We start from the raw sequence: 19972 nt of genomic DNA, 5'->3' as shown, positions 1-19972 counted from the left end.
GTGTTATGTGGGAAAGCTATTTAACCATTAGGATTTAGCAATAAGTACTAGCAGAAATAAGGAACTCAGGGACTAAATTTCCTTATGATTTTAGATGATTACTTCTTTCCAAAGTTACCCTTCATATATTCTACATGGCTGCCTCTTGATATATTCTACCACCTCCTTTTTCTCAAAAAAAGAAAGAAAGAAAGAAAAGAAAAGAAAAGAAAAGAAAGTTCTCAGATGGTCGGGTGTCATTGTCTAACTGTGGTGAACCTTTAGTAACACGGAGCTCAAAGTGTCTTTTCCTCTTCCATTTGTACTAAAACTATCAATAGTGATGCTAGCCTAGGGGTGTGGGACTAAACTAATACAAGGTTTAGTTTAGAATTTGCTAGAGAAATATATCCTTATTTCAGAGAACTTTGAAAAGAATATGAAGGAAATGAGCTATAGTTCTAACCATTGGTATACTTTTTTAGCGTTTTCTATCTGTATTATAAAATTGGTTGTGAATTGATCTGTGGCTTGAGGGTAAGGAGTGGCTCAGAGATAGGCAGATCACCAGGGTTTGTGGTGGTGTACAGTAGACTGGATAGTAATTGGCTAATGCTGATAAATATCTCCTGAAGGGATTATATTGATAGCCTTAAGGCTGAGTCAAGGCTTTGTGTTTTGACCAAAACAGCCCTTACCTTGACCAGAATAGACAGTTGAGACCCAAATCTTGAGCCCCTTTGTAAGGAATATGTCTACATTTTGCCAGACTGTAGCCAACACTTATCTGAAATCAGATGATCTGCCAGTATTGGGGTTGTGACACAGAACCACAGGTTTTGTCCTTTCCATATGGTAACAATTTCCATGTAATGTAATGGGTCTTCTGGAACTGGAAGAATAGTTCCAGCTGTGGCTTTCCTAGCCAGGAAGCACATTAAATTTTGCTCATCACAAAGAAACAGGAAGTAGCAACATTGACAGTGGGGTTAGCGTTGGGATAAGTAGTTTAACTAAGTCAATATTTAACAATTCCAACCATGGATTAACATTTTGTCAGTGTTCTAAAGAGCGTTGGGAGCTCCTATACTGAAATTGGCTTTGTTCTCTGTGATTCTGTTTCATTTTATATGACTCATTCACAGTATGTGTATCACAGTCTAATAGAAGTGTCTGGCTTCTTAAAAAAATTAGTTTCCTGGAATATAATGGGTTTCAGCTTCCCTACTAGTTCCATATGTATCTAACAGTATTTAACTGAGTGACTAGTTTGTTCTTAAAACTTATATGTAGGGGCTGGAGAGATGGCTCAGTGGTTAAGAGCATTGCCTGCTCTTCCAAAGGTCCTGAGTTCAATTCCCGGCAACCACATGGTGGCTCACAACCATCTGGAATGAGGTCTGGTGCCCTCTTCTGGTCTGCAGGCATACACACAGACAGAATATTGTATACATAATAAATAAATAAATATTTAAAAAAAAAAACCTTTAAAAAAAAAAAACTTATATGTAAACAAATTTATTATTATTATTTTTTTATTTTTTTCGAGACAGGGTTTCTCTGTGGTTTTGGAGCCTGTAGCTCTTGTAGACCAGGCTGGCCTCGAACTCACAGAGATCCGCCTGCCTCAGCCTCCCGAGTGTTGGGATTAAAGGTGTGCGCCACCACCACCCGGCTTCAAATTTATTATTGTTAACTAGTATTTCTTTTTCCAGTTTCTCTTCAGCAACGGGTAGCAGAATTGGAAAAAATTAATGCAGAATTTTTACGTGCACAGCAGCAGCTTGAGCAAGAATTTAATCAAAAGAGAGCAAAATTTAAGGAGCTATATTTGGCTAAAGAGGGTAAGTTCACCAGTCTCTTTCCCAACTCCCCTGCCAAAACTGTCTTAAATGTTAAGTTTCTGATAGTACACTGGGTTTTTTTTTGTGTGTGTGTGTGATTGAATAAACCGTGTGTGTGTGTGTGTGTGTGTGTGTGTGTGTATGTGTGTATGTGTGAAATAATAAAAATAATGCTTTTTGGAACTAGGGTTCTCAGTATAGTTGGGGAACAATTGGAAAATGCATCATTAAGATTTGTTTGTTTTCTGACATTGGTGGTATTTAGTTGTAGTTGGCTGCTCTTAACACTGTAGTCCCTGGCTATGCTTTGTTGAAACTGACATTTCACTGTTGAGTACTTGCTTTGTGGAATACATTGCATTTAGGTGCTGGGCATACAATGGGAGCAAAATTCATGTGGTCTTTTAGGTTGATTGAATTGAAGGTGAGAAAAACATGTAGAGTCATTGTGTTATCAGTTGTTAAAGTTGAGTGTTTAAGTAAAATGTCTCTGATGGGATCTGTTTTAGGAGGGTCAGGGGAGGTGTTTAGATTTTAGCTGTTGGCCTAGAAGCAGTAGAAAGATGGTTTCCATGGTGTCGTTCTAGAACAGCTGCAGTAGCATCAAGCTTACCTGGGAAACTTCTTAGGAGTGCACGCACACATTTGGGTCATAGCTCACATTTGCTGAGTCAGAAACTGGGATGTGGGTCTGGGGGTCGGATGGTTGGTGTTTTAACAAGCTTCCAAGGTGATTCAGCTTCAGAGTTTGTGATTTACTAGGACTCTAGGATCCCATAATTCGCACTTTTAACAAGTTACTTGGGGATGTTGTTATTAGTGGTTTAGGTAGCACATTTTGAGAGTCACTAGTCTAAAGCAGTGTCTTTTGTATTTTGTAATTGAAAATTTTTGGTTGAGATAGAGTCCTGTGTGTCCCAGACTGGCCTTGAACTAGTAACATAACTGAGGGTGACCCTGAAGTTCTGATTTTCCTGCTTTTACCTCCTGAGTGCCAGGTCATTAGATTGGTACTCGAGTTTGAACCCAGGCTTCATGCATGCTAGGCTATATCTTAAACTCCTAAGTAACATCTTGGGCTTGAAAGTCTTTTAATAAATAATTTTGTCAGAGTTCTATAACAAAACTATGCTTGCAACTAGGTGTGGTGGCACATTCTTTTAACCCAGTACTCCTCATTTCCTCCCTCCCCTTCTTTTCATTTTCTTTGGCTCCTCTTTTCCTCCCCTTCCTTTTATTTCCCTTCTTCCCTTTCCCACTTTCCTTTCCCCTTGCCTTTTCCATCCTTTTCTTCAGGTTAGGGTTTCATGTAGCTCAGGTTGGCCCTAGATACTTCCTGACCCTCCTGCCTCTATTCTCAAGTACTGGGGTTACAGATGTGCAGTGATTACTGTGTTTAACTGGTGCTGGATATTGAACCCAGGATCTTCTGCATGCCAAGTAAACACTCTGCCAAGTTGATGTGTTCCTGCTCTCTGGTTCTTTTACATATGCTCATGAAAATTTGTTAAGTACCTGCTGTGGGACAATGGTCTTGTACTCTGTAAAGTTTTGTCATTTGTATTTTAATAAAATGCTGATTGACCAGTAGCCAGGCAGGAAGTATAAGTGGGGCAGCCAGAACAGGAGAATTCCAGGAAGAGGAAAGGCTCAGTCTGCAGTCGTTACCCAGACACAGAGGAAGCAAGATGAGAATGCCTTGCTGATAAAAGGTACCAAGCAATGTGGCTAACACACAGACAAGAATTATGGGTTACTGTAAGATGTAAAAATTAGTTAATAAGAAGCCTGAGCTAATAGGCCAACCAGTTTATAATTAATGTAGGCCTCTGTGCATTTCTTTGGGACTGAACAGCTTCGGGACTGGGCAGGACAGCAACCTCTGTCAACGAGTACCCGCCTTTTTCCTTGCTGTACAGGAGATCACATGTGGAGCCATGTACATTCTAGGCAAGCATTCTATTCTTGAGGTATCCTAGTCTCTAAGGTAGACTCTGAGCAATGATGTGTTGTCAAGATGACCTGGAAATATATTTAATGCATACGTGCACACACACATACACACATATGATCCTTCTGGTATTTCTCTGATGCTAAGTTCAAATTGAGTATGGTTGTGGGTAATGCCGTCTCCTTCCTCAGTATATTGATCATCCTCTACAGATTCTTCAGGGTTTTTTTAAATTTATTTTTCATTTTATGTGCATTGATATTTTGCTTGCATGTATTCCAGATCTTGGAATTACAGACAGTTGTGAACTGCCATGTGGGTGCTGGGAATTGAAACCAGGTCCTCTGGAAGAGCAGTCTGTGTTCTTAACTACTGAGCCATCTTTCTAGCCCTGATTTTTGGTTTGTTGAGACAGGATTTCTCTGTGTTATAGCCCTAGCTGTCCCAGAAATTGTTTTATTGACCAGGCTAGCCTTGAGCTCACAGAGATCCACCTGCCTTTGCCTCCTGAGTGCTGGGATTAAAGGTGTGCATCACTACCACCACCTGGCCTTTAAAAAAACCTTAAAATTTATTTATTTATTTACTTATCTGTTTATTTATTTTTACATGTATGGGTGCTTTGCCTGCATATATGTCTGTGTACTATGTATGTCTAGTGACCATGGAGCTCAGAAGAGGATATAGGATCCCCTGGAACTGGTGTTAACAGACAACTGTGAGCTTTCCTGTGGATGCTGGCGATTGAACCTGTGTCCTAGTTTTTCTTTATTCAATAATTTGAAGTTAGTTTTGAAAGATTGTTTAATTTGTTTTCTATTACCCCCCTTTTTTTTCAAATAAAGCTCTTAGGTTTTCTCTTTTATTATGTGTGTGGGAGTGGGTGCATGTGCTAGTGCATGCATACAAAGGTCAGAGGACACCTTCGTGAAGTTAAGTCTCTGCTTCTACCATTTCTCAGGTTTTAGGATCAAATTTAGGTCATCGGGCATGAACAGCAGGTGCTCTTACCCACTGAACCATCTCACTGGCCCACAGCCTCTCACGTCTGATGTGTTATCAGTTTTATATCTGAATTAAACAGCTTTGATATGGTTTAGTTAAAAATACTTGCTCTAAACTGGAGATAGAGTGGAGGTATGAGGTGGTTGGGGGTACAGGGTGGTGGTGGCGCACACCTTTGATTCCAGCACTTGGGAGGCAGAGGCAAGCGGATCTCTTCGAAGCTGGTCTACAAGAGCAAATTCCAGGACATTCAGGGCTACACAGAGAAACCTTGTTTTGAAACCACAAAAAGGAATTCTATAATCCTTTCTTGATAACTTTCCTAAAGGCAACATATGTGATATCTAAGACATCAGTGTTGATTACTTGGTTTTTATCTTGGACACTTACCCATAGCATAATAAAAATCAAATTTGAAACTTTTTCAAGTACCAGCTTATATTATCACACCTACTATGAAGGTGGAGGCCGTCCTTATGATCATCACAGGCATAAACAGTGTGCAGTGTGGTGGTGGTGTGCTCAGCAGTCTTTGTCTCTCAGCAAAATAGGTCAAGGCGACTCAGAATTCCAAATACTGCTTTTCCCCTGGAAGGGACGGTTTTGCTGCTACTGTACTTACTGAGCTTGCATTTATTTGGAGTATCACTGAGTTGTTGACGCAAACAGTGATGAGAACTACTTATAAAAGAGACAATAAGGAGGCTTTTTAGCTTCTTTTGCTGCCAGTTTTTGTCTTAGGGTGCAGTTTTTTTCAAGCTGACTTCAGTTGGGAATATTACAAAATTTCAAAAAGCTTTGTTGACTTTCTACTAAACTTTGAAAAGGTATTCTTACTGTGCCTTCTTCCTTTAGCCAACTTCAGTCAGTGCTTAGCACTGCAGCAGTGTTTATGCTTTAGAAATCTCAGTTCGGAGTGTTCATGAGCCCCTGTTCTCTGAGGCTCCAGATGAAAGACTGTGGGAGGAAATGATAAAAACGGACGTTGAGTTTTCCAGTGGTGTCCAAAAGGACTTTACGCGTGGCCATGGTTCTCTGATGCTATTAGAATTTCAGTTGTGAAAAACTTGGTTTAGGAATCTGTATGTGGTCCAGGTAACATATGGTTCGCTTAGACAGGGGTATGAAACAATGATTATTATTTTTTTTTATTTTTTTTATGGCTCTTTTCAGTTTATTGCATGAAGGAGTTACACTAGTCCAAGTTAAAAGCAGACCCCAAATGGTTACATTATACAAGCTGTGAGGTTTTTAAACTTGTGACAAGGGACAGGAGGGAAATTCTACTCATTGCAAGGAAATCCTCACTTAAGCTTCAGAGTCACAAGCACTTAAAACCCATGAACCTTCAGCTGATCGTCCTTAGCCAGTCCAATCTCTTTTAGGAACTGGCATATGTTCTTGCGCTGGTCACCCTGTAGCTAAATTACTTCTCCATATTCTGGATGCTCAATTACAGTACCATTGCAGGCAAATTTCTTCTTAAACGCCTTCACTAGTTTCTTTTTATCGTAATCATCAGCGATGGGGGGGGGGGACGGGGAACGGAGCATCGGGAACGAGGGGGAGGCAGCTGAGTCCTCAGCGGCGGCTCAGTGACTGGGGAACAACGATTATTTTTAAAATTACAGTTAAAACAATGAAGAAATAAAGATATATAATAAAAACTTATTAGAGAACTTGCAAACAAATTACAAAAGTAGAGAATAACCCATGTATGGTGCCATGTGCATGTGAGTCCAGCATTTGGAGGTGGAGTTAGAAGAGTCTTGAATTGGAGACTCGCTGAGGGGTGGATAGCAAGAGCTTGTCTGAACAGCAGCTTCCTTATAGCAATGGAACCCAGGAAATACCGTATTAACCTCTCAACTGACAGAAGACAATGAATAACATCATCTGAATACATAAAAATGATTGTCAACCTAGAATTTTAACATTTAGCTGAGTTCTTGAGTTGTGAGGACAAACTTGCACAGTCACAGAAGTGACTAGTAGGCCTGTGCTTGTTAGAAGAGAACTAAACAGGAAATGTTTGGACATCAGAAGTTATACACAGCTGAGAAACTGATAAATTTGACTACAAAAAAAAAAAAAAAAACCCCAGGGGGCTGGAGAGATGGCTCAGTGGTTAAGAGCAGTGTCTGCTCTTCCAGAGGTCCTGAGTTCAATTCCCGGTAACCACATGGTGGCTCACAACCATCTGTAATGAGGTCTGGTGCCCTCTTCTGGCCTGCAGACGTACACACAGAATATTGTATGTATAATAAATAAATAAATAAATATTTAAAAAAAACCACCAAAACCCATTCCAATTCACTTGGACAAAAGTTTCTTTAAAGAGTCTTAAGAAATATCTTTTGGGCGGAGGAGAATGCTGTCTTTTTTTTTTTAATTTATTAGATTTTTTTTTTTTAAAAAAATACCACTTCAAATTCCTACTCCCTCCCCTTCTTCCATTCCCTCCACACACCCTCCCACCCCACCCCCATCTAATCCTAAAAGAGGGTAAGGCACGTTACTTTGTGTAAGGTCCAAGGTCCTCCCTACTATATCTAGACTGAGCAAGGTATCCATCCAAAGAGAATAGAATCTCAAAAAGCCAGTACATGCAATAGAGATAAATCCAGTTCCAGCCATGCAACTGTCAACCATATTCAGAGGGACTAGTTTGGTACTATGCTTGTTCCTTCCCAGTCCAGCTGGAGTTGGTGAGCTCCCATTAGCTCAGGTAAACCGTTTCAGTGGATGAACCCATCATGGTCTTGATCTCTTTGCTCATATTCTCATTCCTTCTACTCTTCAACTGGACCTTGGGAGCTCAGTCCAGTGCTCCAATGTGGGTCTCTGCCTCTCTTTCCATCTGTTGTTGAATAAAAGTTCTATGGTGATATATAAAGATAATCATCAGGGGCTGGAGAGATGGCTCAGAGGTTAAGAGCGCTGACTGTTCTTCCAGAGGTCCTGAGTTCAATTCCCAGCAACCATATGGTGGCTCATAACCATCTGTAATGAGATCTGCAGCATACATGCAGGGAAAACTGTATGCATAATTAATAAATAAATCTTTTTTAAAAAAGATAATCATCAGTCTGACTACAGGGCAAGTCAAGATTGGGCCCACTCTCCTCTATTGCTTAGGGTCTTAGGGTCATCCTTGTGGATTCCTGGGAATTTCTCTAGAGCCAGGTTTCTGCTAACCCTACAATGGCTCCCTCAATCAAGATATCTCTTTCCTTGCTCTCATCTCTGTCCTTCTTCCATCTTGTCCATCCCATTCCCTCAAGTTCTCTTCAACCCTCCACTTCTCTCCTCCTCTTCCCGTTCTTCCTTCCCTTATCCCTCCACCCCCATACTCCCAATTTTGTCAGGCGATCTGTCTGTTTCCAATTCCCAGGTGGGTCTCTATATGGTTTCCTTTAGGTTCACCTTATTACGTAGCTTCTCTAGGATCATGAACTATAGGCTCAATGTGCTTTGTTTATAGCTATTATCCATTTATGAGTGGGTACATAATCTGCCTTTCTGTTGGATTCTGTTTTCCCACATGCCCATCAGAATGAACCAGTTGACTCTGGTTACAGCATTCTGAGGCTTCCCTACTCTGTAACTCAGAAGTTCTTCCCTTTTCCTGCTATGTGCCAGTTTTAAACACCTGTGAACCATGTGGTCAGGGTTCTCACAGCAGCCTACCCACTTTTGATATAACTGTTCTGTATTAGCTTTCTTGTTTTGACAACATACCTGACATGATTGAAGGAGATACAGTAGTCTTATGTCAGAGAAGGCATGCTCACATTGGGTCTGCAGTCAGGAAAGCAGGGCCAAGTAAACGCTGACTCTTGGCTTACTTATTTTTTTTATTTAGACCAGAATCCACACTCAAGTTGACCCTTCCTATTCTGTTGAACCTCTCAGTTTAGTTCAGTTCAGTTTAACAGGACACAGGGTTTCCTCCTAGGTGACTCATCATCTAATCAAAGTGAAGGTTAACTATCACAGTGCTCTTCCTAAATCAGTAAACTCTGCCTTAGAAACAGATAAGCAAACTATGGTGCTGTGCTCCTGAGATTCTGTTTCTAAGGAGGCTGAGGCAGAAGGATTGAGAGTTTGCAGCCATTTTTTTTTAAAAGGAGAAAATAGTGAAAGTTGGCAGTAAGAGAAAATAGACACATCTCTTTAGAGGGATACTAAGCTTATTCTTGTTTTCTTTGCAGTGTTTAGGGACCCAAACCCAGGACCTTGTATAGGCGAGGCAAGTGCTATACCAATAAATTGCATTCCTGACTCCACACATCTTTTTTGGAAGTCATGACCAAATTATATGTTCTATCTAGGCTTACAGCATGTAGTGTACATGTATCGACTTACTATTTAAGAGATTATAAAGAGTGAGTAAGAAAGTAGTCATGGGACTGGAGAGATGGCTCAGAGGTTAAGAGCACTGACTGCTCTTCCAGAGGTCCTGAGTTCAATTCCCAGCAACCACATGGTGGCTCACAGCCATCTATAATGAGATCTGGTGCCCTCTTCTGGCATGCAAGCATACATGGAAGGAATGTTGTATATATAATAAAAAATCATTTATAATCATTAAAAAAAAGTAGCATGGTGTTTTTGTTTTGTTTTGTTCTGTTTTTGGTTTTTCAAGGCAGGGTTTCTCTGTAGCTCTTGTAGACCAGGCTAGCCTCAACTCACAGAGATCTGCCCGCCTCTGCCTCCCGAGTGCTGGGATCAAAGGCGTGCCACCACTGTCAGTGAGAATAGTTATAGTTCTATCAACTCTAATTACTATGCAGTCTGGCTTTCTTCCATTCAGTATGTCTTGAAGACTTACTCTTTGAAAGTTACTGTACTTCAACAGCTCTGGAAGTGGCCATCTTTAACTTCCAGTTTGCAGATGTGGACACTTACACCAGAGTAGTTAAGGAATTTGATTATTGGGGCTAAAGAGATGGCTCAGTGCTTAAGAGCTCTGGCTGTTCTTCCAGAGGACCTGTGTTCAGTTCCTAGCACTTACATGCCAGTTCACAACTGTCTAACTACAGTCTTTGGAATCAGATGCACTCTCCTGACATCCCAGGGCACCAGACACACGTGTGATACACAGATACATGTATAGTTAAAACTCACATACACATAAAAAGAAATTTAAAAAGTTTTTGATTATGCCCATTTAGTGGGTGGTAAAAGCCTAAATATAGCGCAAAGCTGTGACCTTCTCCAGTGTGTTATTAGTTCAATTGATTAATTAATTTTGGTTTTTCGAGACAGGGTTTCTGTGTAATTGCTCTGGCTGTCCTGGAACTCACTTCGTACATATTTTTGAAACCCACTACACTTTCTGTTTAAATACCTTCATAATCTGTGTTAGCATTTTAAAATCTAGTTTCTTCATTTCTTCTGAGTCTGATAAAGTGAACTACACATTAATGGAAAATCTTTTACTTTTCCCCCAGAGGATCTGAAGAGGCAAAATGCAGTATTGCAAGCTGCACAGGATGATCTGGGTCACCTTCGGACACAGCTGTGGGAGGCTCAGGCAGAGATGGAGAATATCAAGGCAATTGCCACAGTCTCTGAGAATACTAAACAAGAAGCTATAGATGAAGTTAAAAGGCAGTGGAGAGAAGAGGTTGCTTCACTTCAGGCTGTAATGAAAGGTAAAGATCAGGTTTTAGACTTTGTAAGATCAACAAATTCTGATGCTTGACTCCATTTTCAAATGACCTTAAGGTACATTTTGTGTTCATTTGTGGATTATGTAGTGTCATCTTCAAGATGTCAGATGAAGGGGAAGCCAGAGGTATCATGATGGGTCCATCACCAGTGTCTTCAGCAGATCTCATAGTGAGGGCGTACAGTGGGTGTTGAGAGATAATGTATTAAATGAAGGTTGTAGTTACTCATAAGATTTAAAGCAGGGTTTAAATCTGGATTTTCATTTGTCTCAATTTTTAAGTATAATGTATCTTTGTATGTAAAATCTTTGTTTAATGGACAAGAATGTCCTTAAAGCTAAGCTGGACCTTACGAAATGCCAGCCTGAGGCTAAGGAAGTGAAATAGTGTGTGTAGCCTTTTTCCTTCCCGCACAAATGCCTCATTCCTTCCTTCATTGTTGAAAATGATGACAAAATGAAACAAGGTGTTACCCTAATCTTTGGGATTCTGGAATAATTAGTATTTGCAAATGTGAGCTAATGGCCGCTGACCTGTCCCTGGGGTGGAGGCTTTGCATTTGTATCCCAGTTTTTACATAGTGTTCTTTGAGAGGATGCAATTAAGGGTACCTCCGCTTCTGAGTCTGTAGCTGTCACTAAGGGTTATTCCAGTTTTATGTAATAAGCCTGGCTGTACTGGTTTATCTGTACAGGGGTTCCTTTTTCTCATAGGAATCAAGTCATTTCTAGGTAAGCTAGGGATGGTGATAATAGTTCTGGGACTCCACCTATATCCCTAACTTTTCTGTCTGTCTGCTTCTATATAGTTACCATGTTCTTTAAAATTTCATCTTTGCTTCATGGCTGAGAAATGGTTATACCTCCTCCAGTCTACATTAGATAAGTCATTTTCTTCTAGAAATCTTCTTGCTATTTCTTCCTCACAGTTTGTTGACCAAGTATGTGGTCAGCTTTAACTAAGGGAAATTGAAACATGTATGTAAGTCTGTGTATTTAGTTTTATGCTGTGGAATCAAATCAAATCTAGAGCCATTCGCATGTGAGGCAAGTGATCTCACTAAGCTATTTACTCAGCCAGAAAGTGGAGGCTTTTTATTGAGTACTGTAAATTCCCAAAGCTCAGTCTTGTTAGTATAAAGGGCTGGAGAGATGGTTCAGTGATTAAGAGCACTTGTTACTCATGTAGAGGATCTGGGTTCATTTCCTAGCACCCACAGAGTGGCTCAAAACTGTCTATAACTGCAATTCCAGGGGCTCTGACATCCTTTTCTGACCTCTGCAGGCAACAGGTATGTACATAGTGCAGTATGTACAGGCAGGCGACACTCAAACATATATGTAAAATAAAAATAAATAAAATCTTTTAAAAAAGGAGTAAAATTTGATGGGCTACCAGTAGTGCCTGTCAGGTGGTGTTTCAAAACTGTATTAAACATCTGAAGTTATTTTGTAAAGACTATAGAATTTGTCTCAGTTTAGAATCTTAGGCGTTAGTGAAATATCCCAGAAATAGTATTTATTCCTTGCACATTCATTTGGTTGTAATGAAATGTTGTATTTGTGTTGGGATCCTCAGTATAGTGCCAGAGAACATGGATTTGGGAGTGGGTCTTACATGGAAGTTGAAAGCTCTACTTTGAACCTTCCTTATTTCAATTCATAATAAGAACTAGAATTTTTTATTTCCAAAAATTTATCTCAAGCTCTTTATATAGCTTAAACAATTTCAGTGTACTGGATATTGCTCCATGATGCTTAGACATGGATGGAATGTGTGATGTTTTATAGAGACAGTTCGTGACTATGAGCATCAGTTTCATCTGAGGCTGGAGCAGGAGCGAGCACAGTGGGCACAGTATCGAGAAACTGCAGAGCGGGAAATAGCTGATTTGAGAAGAAGGTTGTCTGAAGGTCAAGAGGAAGAAAATTTAGAAAATGAAATGAAAAAGGTATGCAGGAATACATTCACTTACAGAATTACCTGAGTCTCAAAGCAAAGTGTTTAAAAGTATTGCTGCAGAACTGAAGTTGAATGCTGTACTTTCTTTGTGTTGAGGAGTTACTTATGGACTAGACAGCACTTCCCCTTGCCCTCCTCAGTACCTGTGACTGCCTGCCTGACCATCTTCAGATCTTTGATGAGATGTCATTGCTTTGTGAACTCTTCTTTACCTCTCTTACTGAAGATGGCATCCTACTTGCCTCTTCCTGCATGTTTCTAGACTCTCCGGATTTCTGAACCCTGCTTTAGGTTTTTTTTTTTTTTGTTTGTTTGTTTGTTTGTTTGTTTTTGTTCAGCATGTTTCCTCATAAAACAGAGTTCATCTTTTACTGTGTGTGTTTACTGCTTTTTTCTGCTCGCTTGAATGTTAACTCCACAGGGTTGTGGTCTTTATTTGTGTGTACGAGAAGCATAGGGTGGTATCATAGATGCCCAGTGTATTCCTGTTGGATGGAGATGGTGTTTGATACTGTGTACACATTTTGGAAGACTTGTTATTTTATTTTATTTTTTTAGCATACCTTGGTTTCTGTGTGACAAATGTTACATGTATTATGCCTGAGCAATACCATGCATTTTCTGCCATGTAGATACTGACTCCAGTCTTGAGGCTCAATGGGAGGAGCCCATGTTGAACCAACTCACTGACCTTCATTGAGAACATTATAGCCCTTAAATCTTATTTTATGAATTTATAATTCATATATATATACTTTTTTATTTTGAGACCGGGTTTCTCTCTAGCTTTAGAGGCTGTACTGGAACTAGCTCTTGTAGACCAGGCTGGTCTTAAACTCACAGTGATCCACCTGCCTCTGCCTTCCAAGTGCTGGGATTGAAGGCGTGCACCAGCTCTGCCCGGCTTATAAATGTGTATTTATCATTTCCACAATCACTATATTTTGCCATTTTAAAAAATTTTATCTAATTTTTTTTCTCTTGTTTTAAGACAGAGTTTCTCTGTGTAGCTTTGTAGCCTGTCTTGGTACTTGTTCTGTAGACCAGGCTGGCCTTGAACTCAGAGAGATCTATCTGCCTGCCTCCACCTCCCAAGTGCTGGGATTAAAAGCGTGTGCCATCACTATCTGACAAATTTTATTTTTATAAAATTTATTTGTGTGTGTGTGTGCCCGCATGTGATGCTAGAGGTGTATGTCAGGTGACTTTCTCTGATGTTTTACCTCTGTTTTTTTTAATCTTTTAAATTAAAATTTCTTTCATGCCATATGTTTTGATCATATTTTTCTTCCTCCAACTCCTCCTAGATCCTCCTTACCCTCCTCTTTACCCATCTTCCTGTTCTCTTTCTTCTCTCTCTCAAAAACAAAGCAGGAACCAAAAAAATGAAAATCAAAACATGCCAAACCAAAATCAAAACACACAAAAAGCGGGCCGGGCGGTGGTGGCGCACGCCTTTAATCCCAGCACTCGGGAGGCAGAGGCAGGCGGATCTCTGTGAGTTCGAGACCAGCCTGGTCTACAAGAGCTAGTTCCAGGACAGGCTCCAAAACCACAGAGAAACCCTGTCTCGAAAAAACAAAAAAAAAAAAAGAAGTTTGTTTTATGTTGACCTACTGCTGGTCATGAGACTTGCCCTAAAATGTGATTGATATACCCATTGCTGACATTTATGCTAACATAAACTCTCATTTGCACATAGCATCTTGGTTAGGGGTGGGACTTTGTGTCCCCCTTCTTTCTCCTGGGATTTTGTGTTATCTGAACCCATGTAGGTCTTGTGTGTACTGACTGCTGCAGTCTCTGTGCATTCATATGTGTATCAGCCCTGTTGTGTGTAGAAGGTGCTGTTTCTTTGGAGTCAACCACCACATCTTGCTCTTACAATCTTCCTGCATACTTCCCTGAGTCTTGAGGGGGAGGAGTTTGATTGCAACATCCCATTTAGGTCTGAGTGCTTCAAAGTGGCTCACTTTCTGCACATTGTCCACTTGTGGGTCTGTCTCTCTGTTAATAATCATGTACTGAAAGACGCTTTTCTTAGGAGGGTTGAGTGATGCTTTGTTCATGGTTCTAGCAACATGTCATTAGGAGTTCTTTTATGACTGTGTTCCTTTAGCAGAATAATAGTAGTAAATTTTCCGCATGATCTGTGTAGTCCCAGGTCACTTCAGCTGTGTCAGGTGTAGGCTCCATCTTAAATGCAGTGGGCCTGAAATCCAACCGGGGGTGGGGTGAAGTAGTTGGTTGCTCCCAGAACATTTGTGCTACTATTGCACCATTATATCTTGCTGTGTTTTTTTAAGAGTTGTATTTTATTTAGTCTTTGACAGTCTCATACCTGTGTACAATATATCTTGGTCTGTTTATTTCCAGCTCCTAGTTCCCTTCCCTTTCCTCCATCTACTTTTATTTTTCTTCCTTTTTTTTTTTTTTTTTTGAGACAGGGTCTCTACATCCCAGGCTGGTCTACATTCCTGGAACTCTCTATATAGATGAGACTGGCTTTGAAACTTAGAGATCTGCCTCCCAAATGCTGGGATTAAAAGCATGCGCCACCACATTAGTTACCTTACTTTCTGAGACAAGGTCTTTGACTGAACCTGGAGATCCCTAGTTAGGCTAGACTGACTGACCAGTGGACTCCTAACTCCTCCTGCTTCTACTTCCAGTGCTGGCATTACAGGTGCATGCAGCTGCCTTTGGCTTTCTTCATGGTTCCCAACTCAGGCCCTCATGCTTGTGCAGTGAGCACTGTACGGACTGAGTCATCTCCTAGGCCCTTCTTGTGCTTCTTTAATTTTTACTGTTCGTATATGTGTCTCTGTGGGGTACATACATATGAATTCAGGCCCTCAGAATCCTGAAGTATCAGATTTCCTGGAGCTAGACTGGAGTTATGGGTGGTGTGAGCTGCTTGATGTGGGTACTGCAAATCAAACAAACTTGGGCCATCTACAAGAGCAATACATGCTTTTAACCTCTGAGCCATCTCTCCAGCCCCTAGTTTTTTTCTTTTTTAAAGACAGAGTTTCTCTGTGTAACCACCCTGATTGTATTGTAACTTTCTCTGTAGACCAGGATGGCTTCAAATCACGGAGATCCACCTGCTTCTGTCTCCTGGGTGCTGGGATTAAAGGTGTGCACCACCACCAGCCAACTCAACTATTCTGTCTCCTGGGTGCTGGGATTAAAGGTGTGCACCACCACCAGCCAACTCAACTATAACTTTTCAGGATTTTTTTTTAAGTATAAAAATTTATGAATATTATATTGTTTTAGTATATGCCATGCTCAGTTTTCTAGCATTTTACCATGTAGTATGTTGCACTTGTTAGAGTTAACAAATGAATACCAGCTCACTGTTATTAACAGAGGTTTGTTCTTTGTATTCAAATTGTGTTAGTTTTTAGCCAGTGTCCCCCATATCCTTTTTTCCTTCCTGTTTGAGACTTTCATCCAACAAATCACACTGCATTTGGTTGTGCAGTCATGCAGTTGTAGGCTTGGCTTGGCTAGAGCAGCTTCTCAACTTTATTTTTATTTTAGCGGTCTTCTCTTTTTATTATTATTGTAATGTGCATGATGTGGAGTATGTATTCAGATATGCATGTGGAGGTCAGAGAACAACTTTAGGGAGTCAGTTCTCTCCACTGTGGTTTCTGGAGTTTGAACTCTGATCAGTAGGCCTGCATAGCTACCTAACGTGGGTGCTAGGAACTGGAGGTGGGCCCTCTGCGAGAGCAGTACATGCTCTTAAGCACTTCGTTATATCCCTAGCCCACACAGTTGGCAAGCTTTATTCTGCTTAAAGAACACATATGTTATTTGCAGAAACCTAGGGCCATATATCATCTTATTAAACAAAATAAGCTATACTCAGAGAGACAAATATCACTCTGTCTCACATATGGAATCTAGGGTGTGTGTATGTGTTTCATAAAAGACATGGAGGAGCTATGTGGGCAAAGGAGAGAGACAGATGAGTAAGGAGAGTGAAACTAGGATGGTGGTGGTGTTAGTATGTTCAAATGCATGATAAACTGGAATGACGTGTATTTTGAAGCCTTTCATTTTGTAAATATAATGAATATATGCTAATAAAAATCCAAAGAAAAAGAGTTGAATAAAATGGGAGTTGGTATTCAATTTTATGGATGCTAATAAAGTGTGTGGTATAATTATTGCATCTAATTTTTAGCAAATAGGTGGACTAGAGTTTCTTAGAAAAGCAAGCAGTAAGTTGTTACATTTAATTCCTTGTAATCATAGGCCCAAGAAGATGCTGAGAAGCTCCGCTCTGTCGTGATGCCCATGGAGAAGGAAATTGCAGCTCTGAAAGATAAACTGACAGAAGCTGAAGAGAAGATTAAAGAGTTGGAGGCCTCAAAGGTTGTGAAATGCTGTTTTCCATCCGCTCTGATGCCAGGAGCAAAATTAGAATCACTTAAGTAGTGGTGGGAAATGACTGCGTCCAGCATCTCAAGGATCTTGCTTCTGTTTAAAATTCAAAAACAAAATGAAAACAAACCAGCTCTGTGGTAGTTTGGCCTTAGGTTATTTAAACCCTCAGTGATGCTGCCTAGTCACGAATGAAGACTTGTGTTTAGTCACCTGCTTATTCAAGTCAGACTCAACTTCAACTTTCTTTTTCTTTTAACAGGTCATCTTTATTGGTTTATTTTTGTAAGACAGGGTTTCATGTAACCCAGGCTGGCCTTGAACTTGCTGTTCATGCGTATTTTACACAGCTCTGGACATCAGACCCACCTGAGCTACATTTCTAGCCTTTGTTTTCTTACCTAGTAGAAGAAGCTGTGTACAGTTGACTGTGTTTCCTTGCCGTAGTTCTAGGAGATCTTTTAGACAGGATGCACCTCTGTTGACCATGTAGACAGCAGGGCTGGGATGTGGCTTCTTGGGGACAGTGCCTCTCCAACATGCTTAAGGCCTAGACTTTGATCTCAGCCCTGCATAAGCTGGGTATGGTGACTGATGTCCCATAATAGGAACCCTTTGCGATGTAGAGGCAAGAGGGCATTACATTCAAGGTCACCTTCAGCTCCATAATGAGTTTGAGGCCAGTTTGTATTACATGGGATGGATGCTGCCTTTAAAAAGCCACACCAAAGAAAAACAGAAGTGGAAACAACGAGGTGTTAAATTTTTTATGTCTGATTTTAGTGCTGGAGATTGAACCTAGGGCCTTATTGACATATGCTAGGCAAGGGTCTACCATTGAGAAAATTCTTTGGTATGAAAGAAAGTGAGAGAGTAGAGGTGCAGTTGAGTGGTACATTGCTGGCATTTGTCTAGTATGTTGAGGGCCTGGGTTTAATATTCAGTACTAAAGGAAAACTGATATAAGCAAGAATAACATAAAATAGGTAAAGGGGGAAACGTAGAGATTAGTGCTAGAGAGATGGCTCATCTGTTAAAAGTGCTTACTACTCCTGCAGAGAACCCCAGGGTTAGCTCCAACGCCCACATGGCTACTCACAGCCATCTGTAATCCCAGTTTCTGGGGATCTGACCCCCTCTTCTGCTGTCTGTGGCACTAGCATATACATGGTGTACATGAATTATACAGGTACATACACAGAAAAGAATTGCAACAAAAGAAGAGTAGAGATAAAGAGATAATAACTATTCAATAGTCAAAAACTCAGCTTAGTAGCCTGGATAACTTAGTAAAATTTCTTATCTTTATTTTCCTTTTTTGTTTGTTTGTTTTTCGAGACAGGGTTTCTCTGTGTAGCTTTGGCTGCCCTGGCACTCAATCTGTAGACCAGGCTGGCCTTGAACTCACAGAGATCCACCTGCCTCTGTCCCTGAGTACTGGGATTAAAGGTGTGCACCACCACTACCTGGCCATATCCTTTGGTTTTTCAACTGTAAAATTAGAATAGGAAGAGAGGCAAGGTCCAAAAAGAAGAAAAAAAGATGTGGATAAGCTAAAAATAGATGGATTGCTGAGTTTCAGGCCAGCCTGAAACCCTGTTTTGAAAAACAAAACAAAAAAAACTCTTACAAAGGGTGTTATGAGCCATACTCAAATTAGAACATATAAATGCTTTGGGTTATGCATGGGAAAAAGTATTATTTCCAGATACATTATGGTTTATTTTAACATTATGATATATTTATCTTTTCCTTCTGTATCTTAACTTTTTAAAATAAGGTCATAAAGTATCAGATTTCACAGAATTAATGTTATTATGGACCTAATACTCTGATCACATGTTTTTTAAATAAAAATATCTAGAAATGGGGGAAAAGCTGACGGATAAAGAAATTACAAAATACTTAGGGTGGTGTAAATATTCTATGTGTTTTTGTTGTTGTGAGTCAATGAGTTTAATTAGGGATACTTCCAGGAATAGGGGCTGCTTACTAGTGGCTGCACCACTAGGGAAAATGTCTTTTCCTCTGCTAGGAACCACTAACTAACTGTATAAATCCTCAGGGAGGAGTGGCCTTCATGACAGAATTGTGATGGGTTCAGTCTTGTGCAGGTAATCACAGCTGCTTCTGCAGCAGCCATTTCCTGCCCTGAAAACAGTGTTTCCCCCTACTCCACCACTCGCTCTGGCCTTGGAAGGGAGGTATTCAACAATAGCTTACTTGCAGTACTTTGCCCAAGTTATAACTTTATGCACTACTACCTGTTACAAAAAGAAGCAAACAGCAGCATTGTTCTAGGGAATAAACATAAATATCTAGAAGGCAATTTGACAATCACATTATGCCCACTTAGCCCAACAAATTAGTTTCTCCACTAAGGCCTATGACCTTCCAGCCATGGGTACATTTCCCCTGTCTGGTTGGTTACATTGCGCTCAGAGTCTGCAACTGAGTGAGTGAGACTGTTGGTGACAATTCTCTTCCATCAGCCTACATAGCAACTTCTAGTATTCTGAAAGCTAGCCAGTAAGAAGTAAGCTTTGAGCTTAGGCCTATCTTGATTTCTTTATAAATCTATAACCAAAGCATGTAGTGTCTTCAGCAGTGGGGTCTTGTCATCTAGTTCTGATAGGCAACCAACACATATAAGTATTTAACATTACACTCTGAGGGGAAAATCAAAACAGTAAAAATCGAAAAATAAGTGGAAGGGAATAGGGAGGTTAAAGAACCAAGGAGAGCTGCAAAACCACAGAGAAACCCTGTCTCGAAAAACCAAAAAAAAAAAAAAAAAAAAAAAGAAAAAAAAAAGAACCAAGGAGAATGTTAGTATGAAAAGGTAGAGAAATTTGTACAGAAAAATGAAAAAAACTGAAATCAGAAATGAAGTGGAGCATGACTACTGGTATAAAAATAGTAGATACTATAAATAGTGTCATACCAGTACATTTGAAAAAAATTCTGCTGGTCATAGTAAATGCTAGTAATCTGAGAATTTGGGAAACAGTGGTGGTAGAAGGATCAGACTGTCAAGGTCAGCATGAACTAGTGAGGCCTTTTTGTAAAACAAAACAAATTATTATATAGGTAATTAATCAAATTTTCCTCAAGATAAAATAGGAAAGCTAAAATAGTAATTACAAAAGCTA

At 40.1% G+C, this 19972-nt stretch overlaps 1 protein-coding gene across 3 annotated transcripts in view; it reads left to right on the top strand.

Annotated features, from left to right (window-relative positions):
- Rabep1 (rabaptin, RAB GTPase binding effector protein 1) overlaps nt 1-19972 on the top strand; it is a 95075-nt gene that overhangs the window by 25516 nt on the left and 49587 nt on the right. For 2 of the 3 annotated variants that reach the window (XM_041664734.1, XM_041664733.1), the window contains exons 2-5: nt 1695-1823; nt 10236-10439; nt 12248-12408; nt 16692-16811. In XM_041664734.1, coding sequence (XP_041520668.1) covers nt 1695-1823; nt 10236-10439; nt 12248-12408; nt 16692-16811 — 614 coding nt within the window. The remainder of the gene's footprint in view (nt 1-1694; nt 1824-10235; nt 10440-12247; nt 12409-16691; nt 16812-19972) is intronic. The other variant, XM_041664735.1, reaches the window with a different exon arrangement.

The sequence above is a fragment of the Microtus oregoni genome, unplaced genomic scaffold, assembly GCF_018167655.1.
Source record: "Microtus oregoni isolate MIOR12 unplaced genomic scaffold, Mior012 000015F_ref0000493, whole genome shotgun sequence".
Taxonomy (NCBI): domain Eukaryota; kingdom Metazoa; phylum Chordata; class Mammalia; order Rodentia; family Cricetidae; genus Microtus; species Microtus oregoni.
This window is presented reverse-complemented; position numbering and strand designations above follow the sequence as displayed.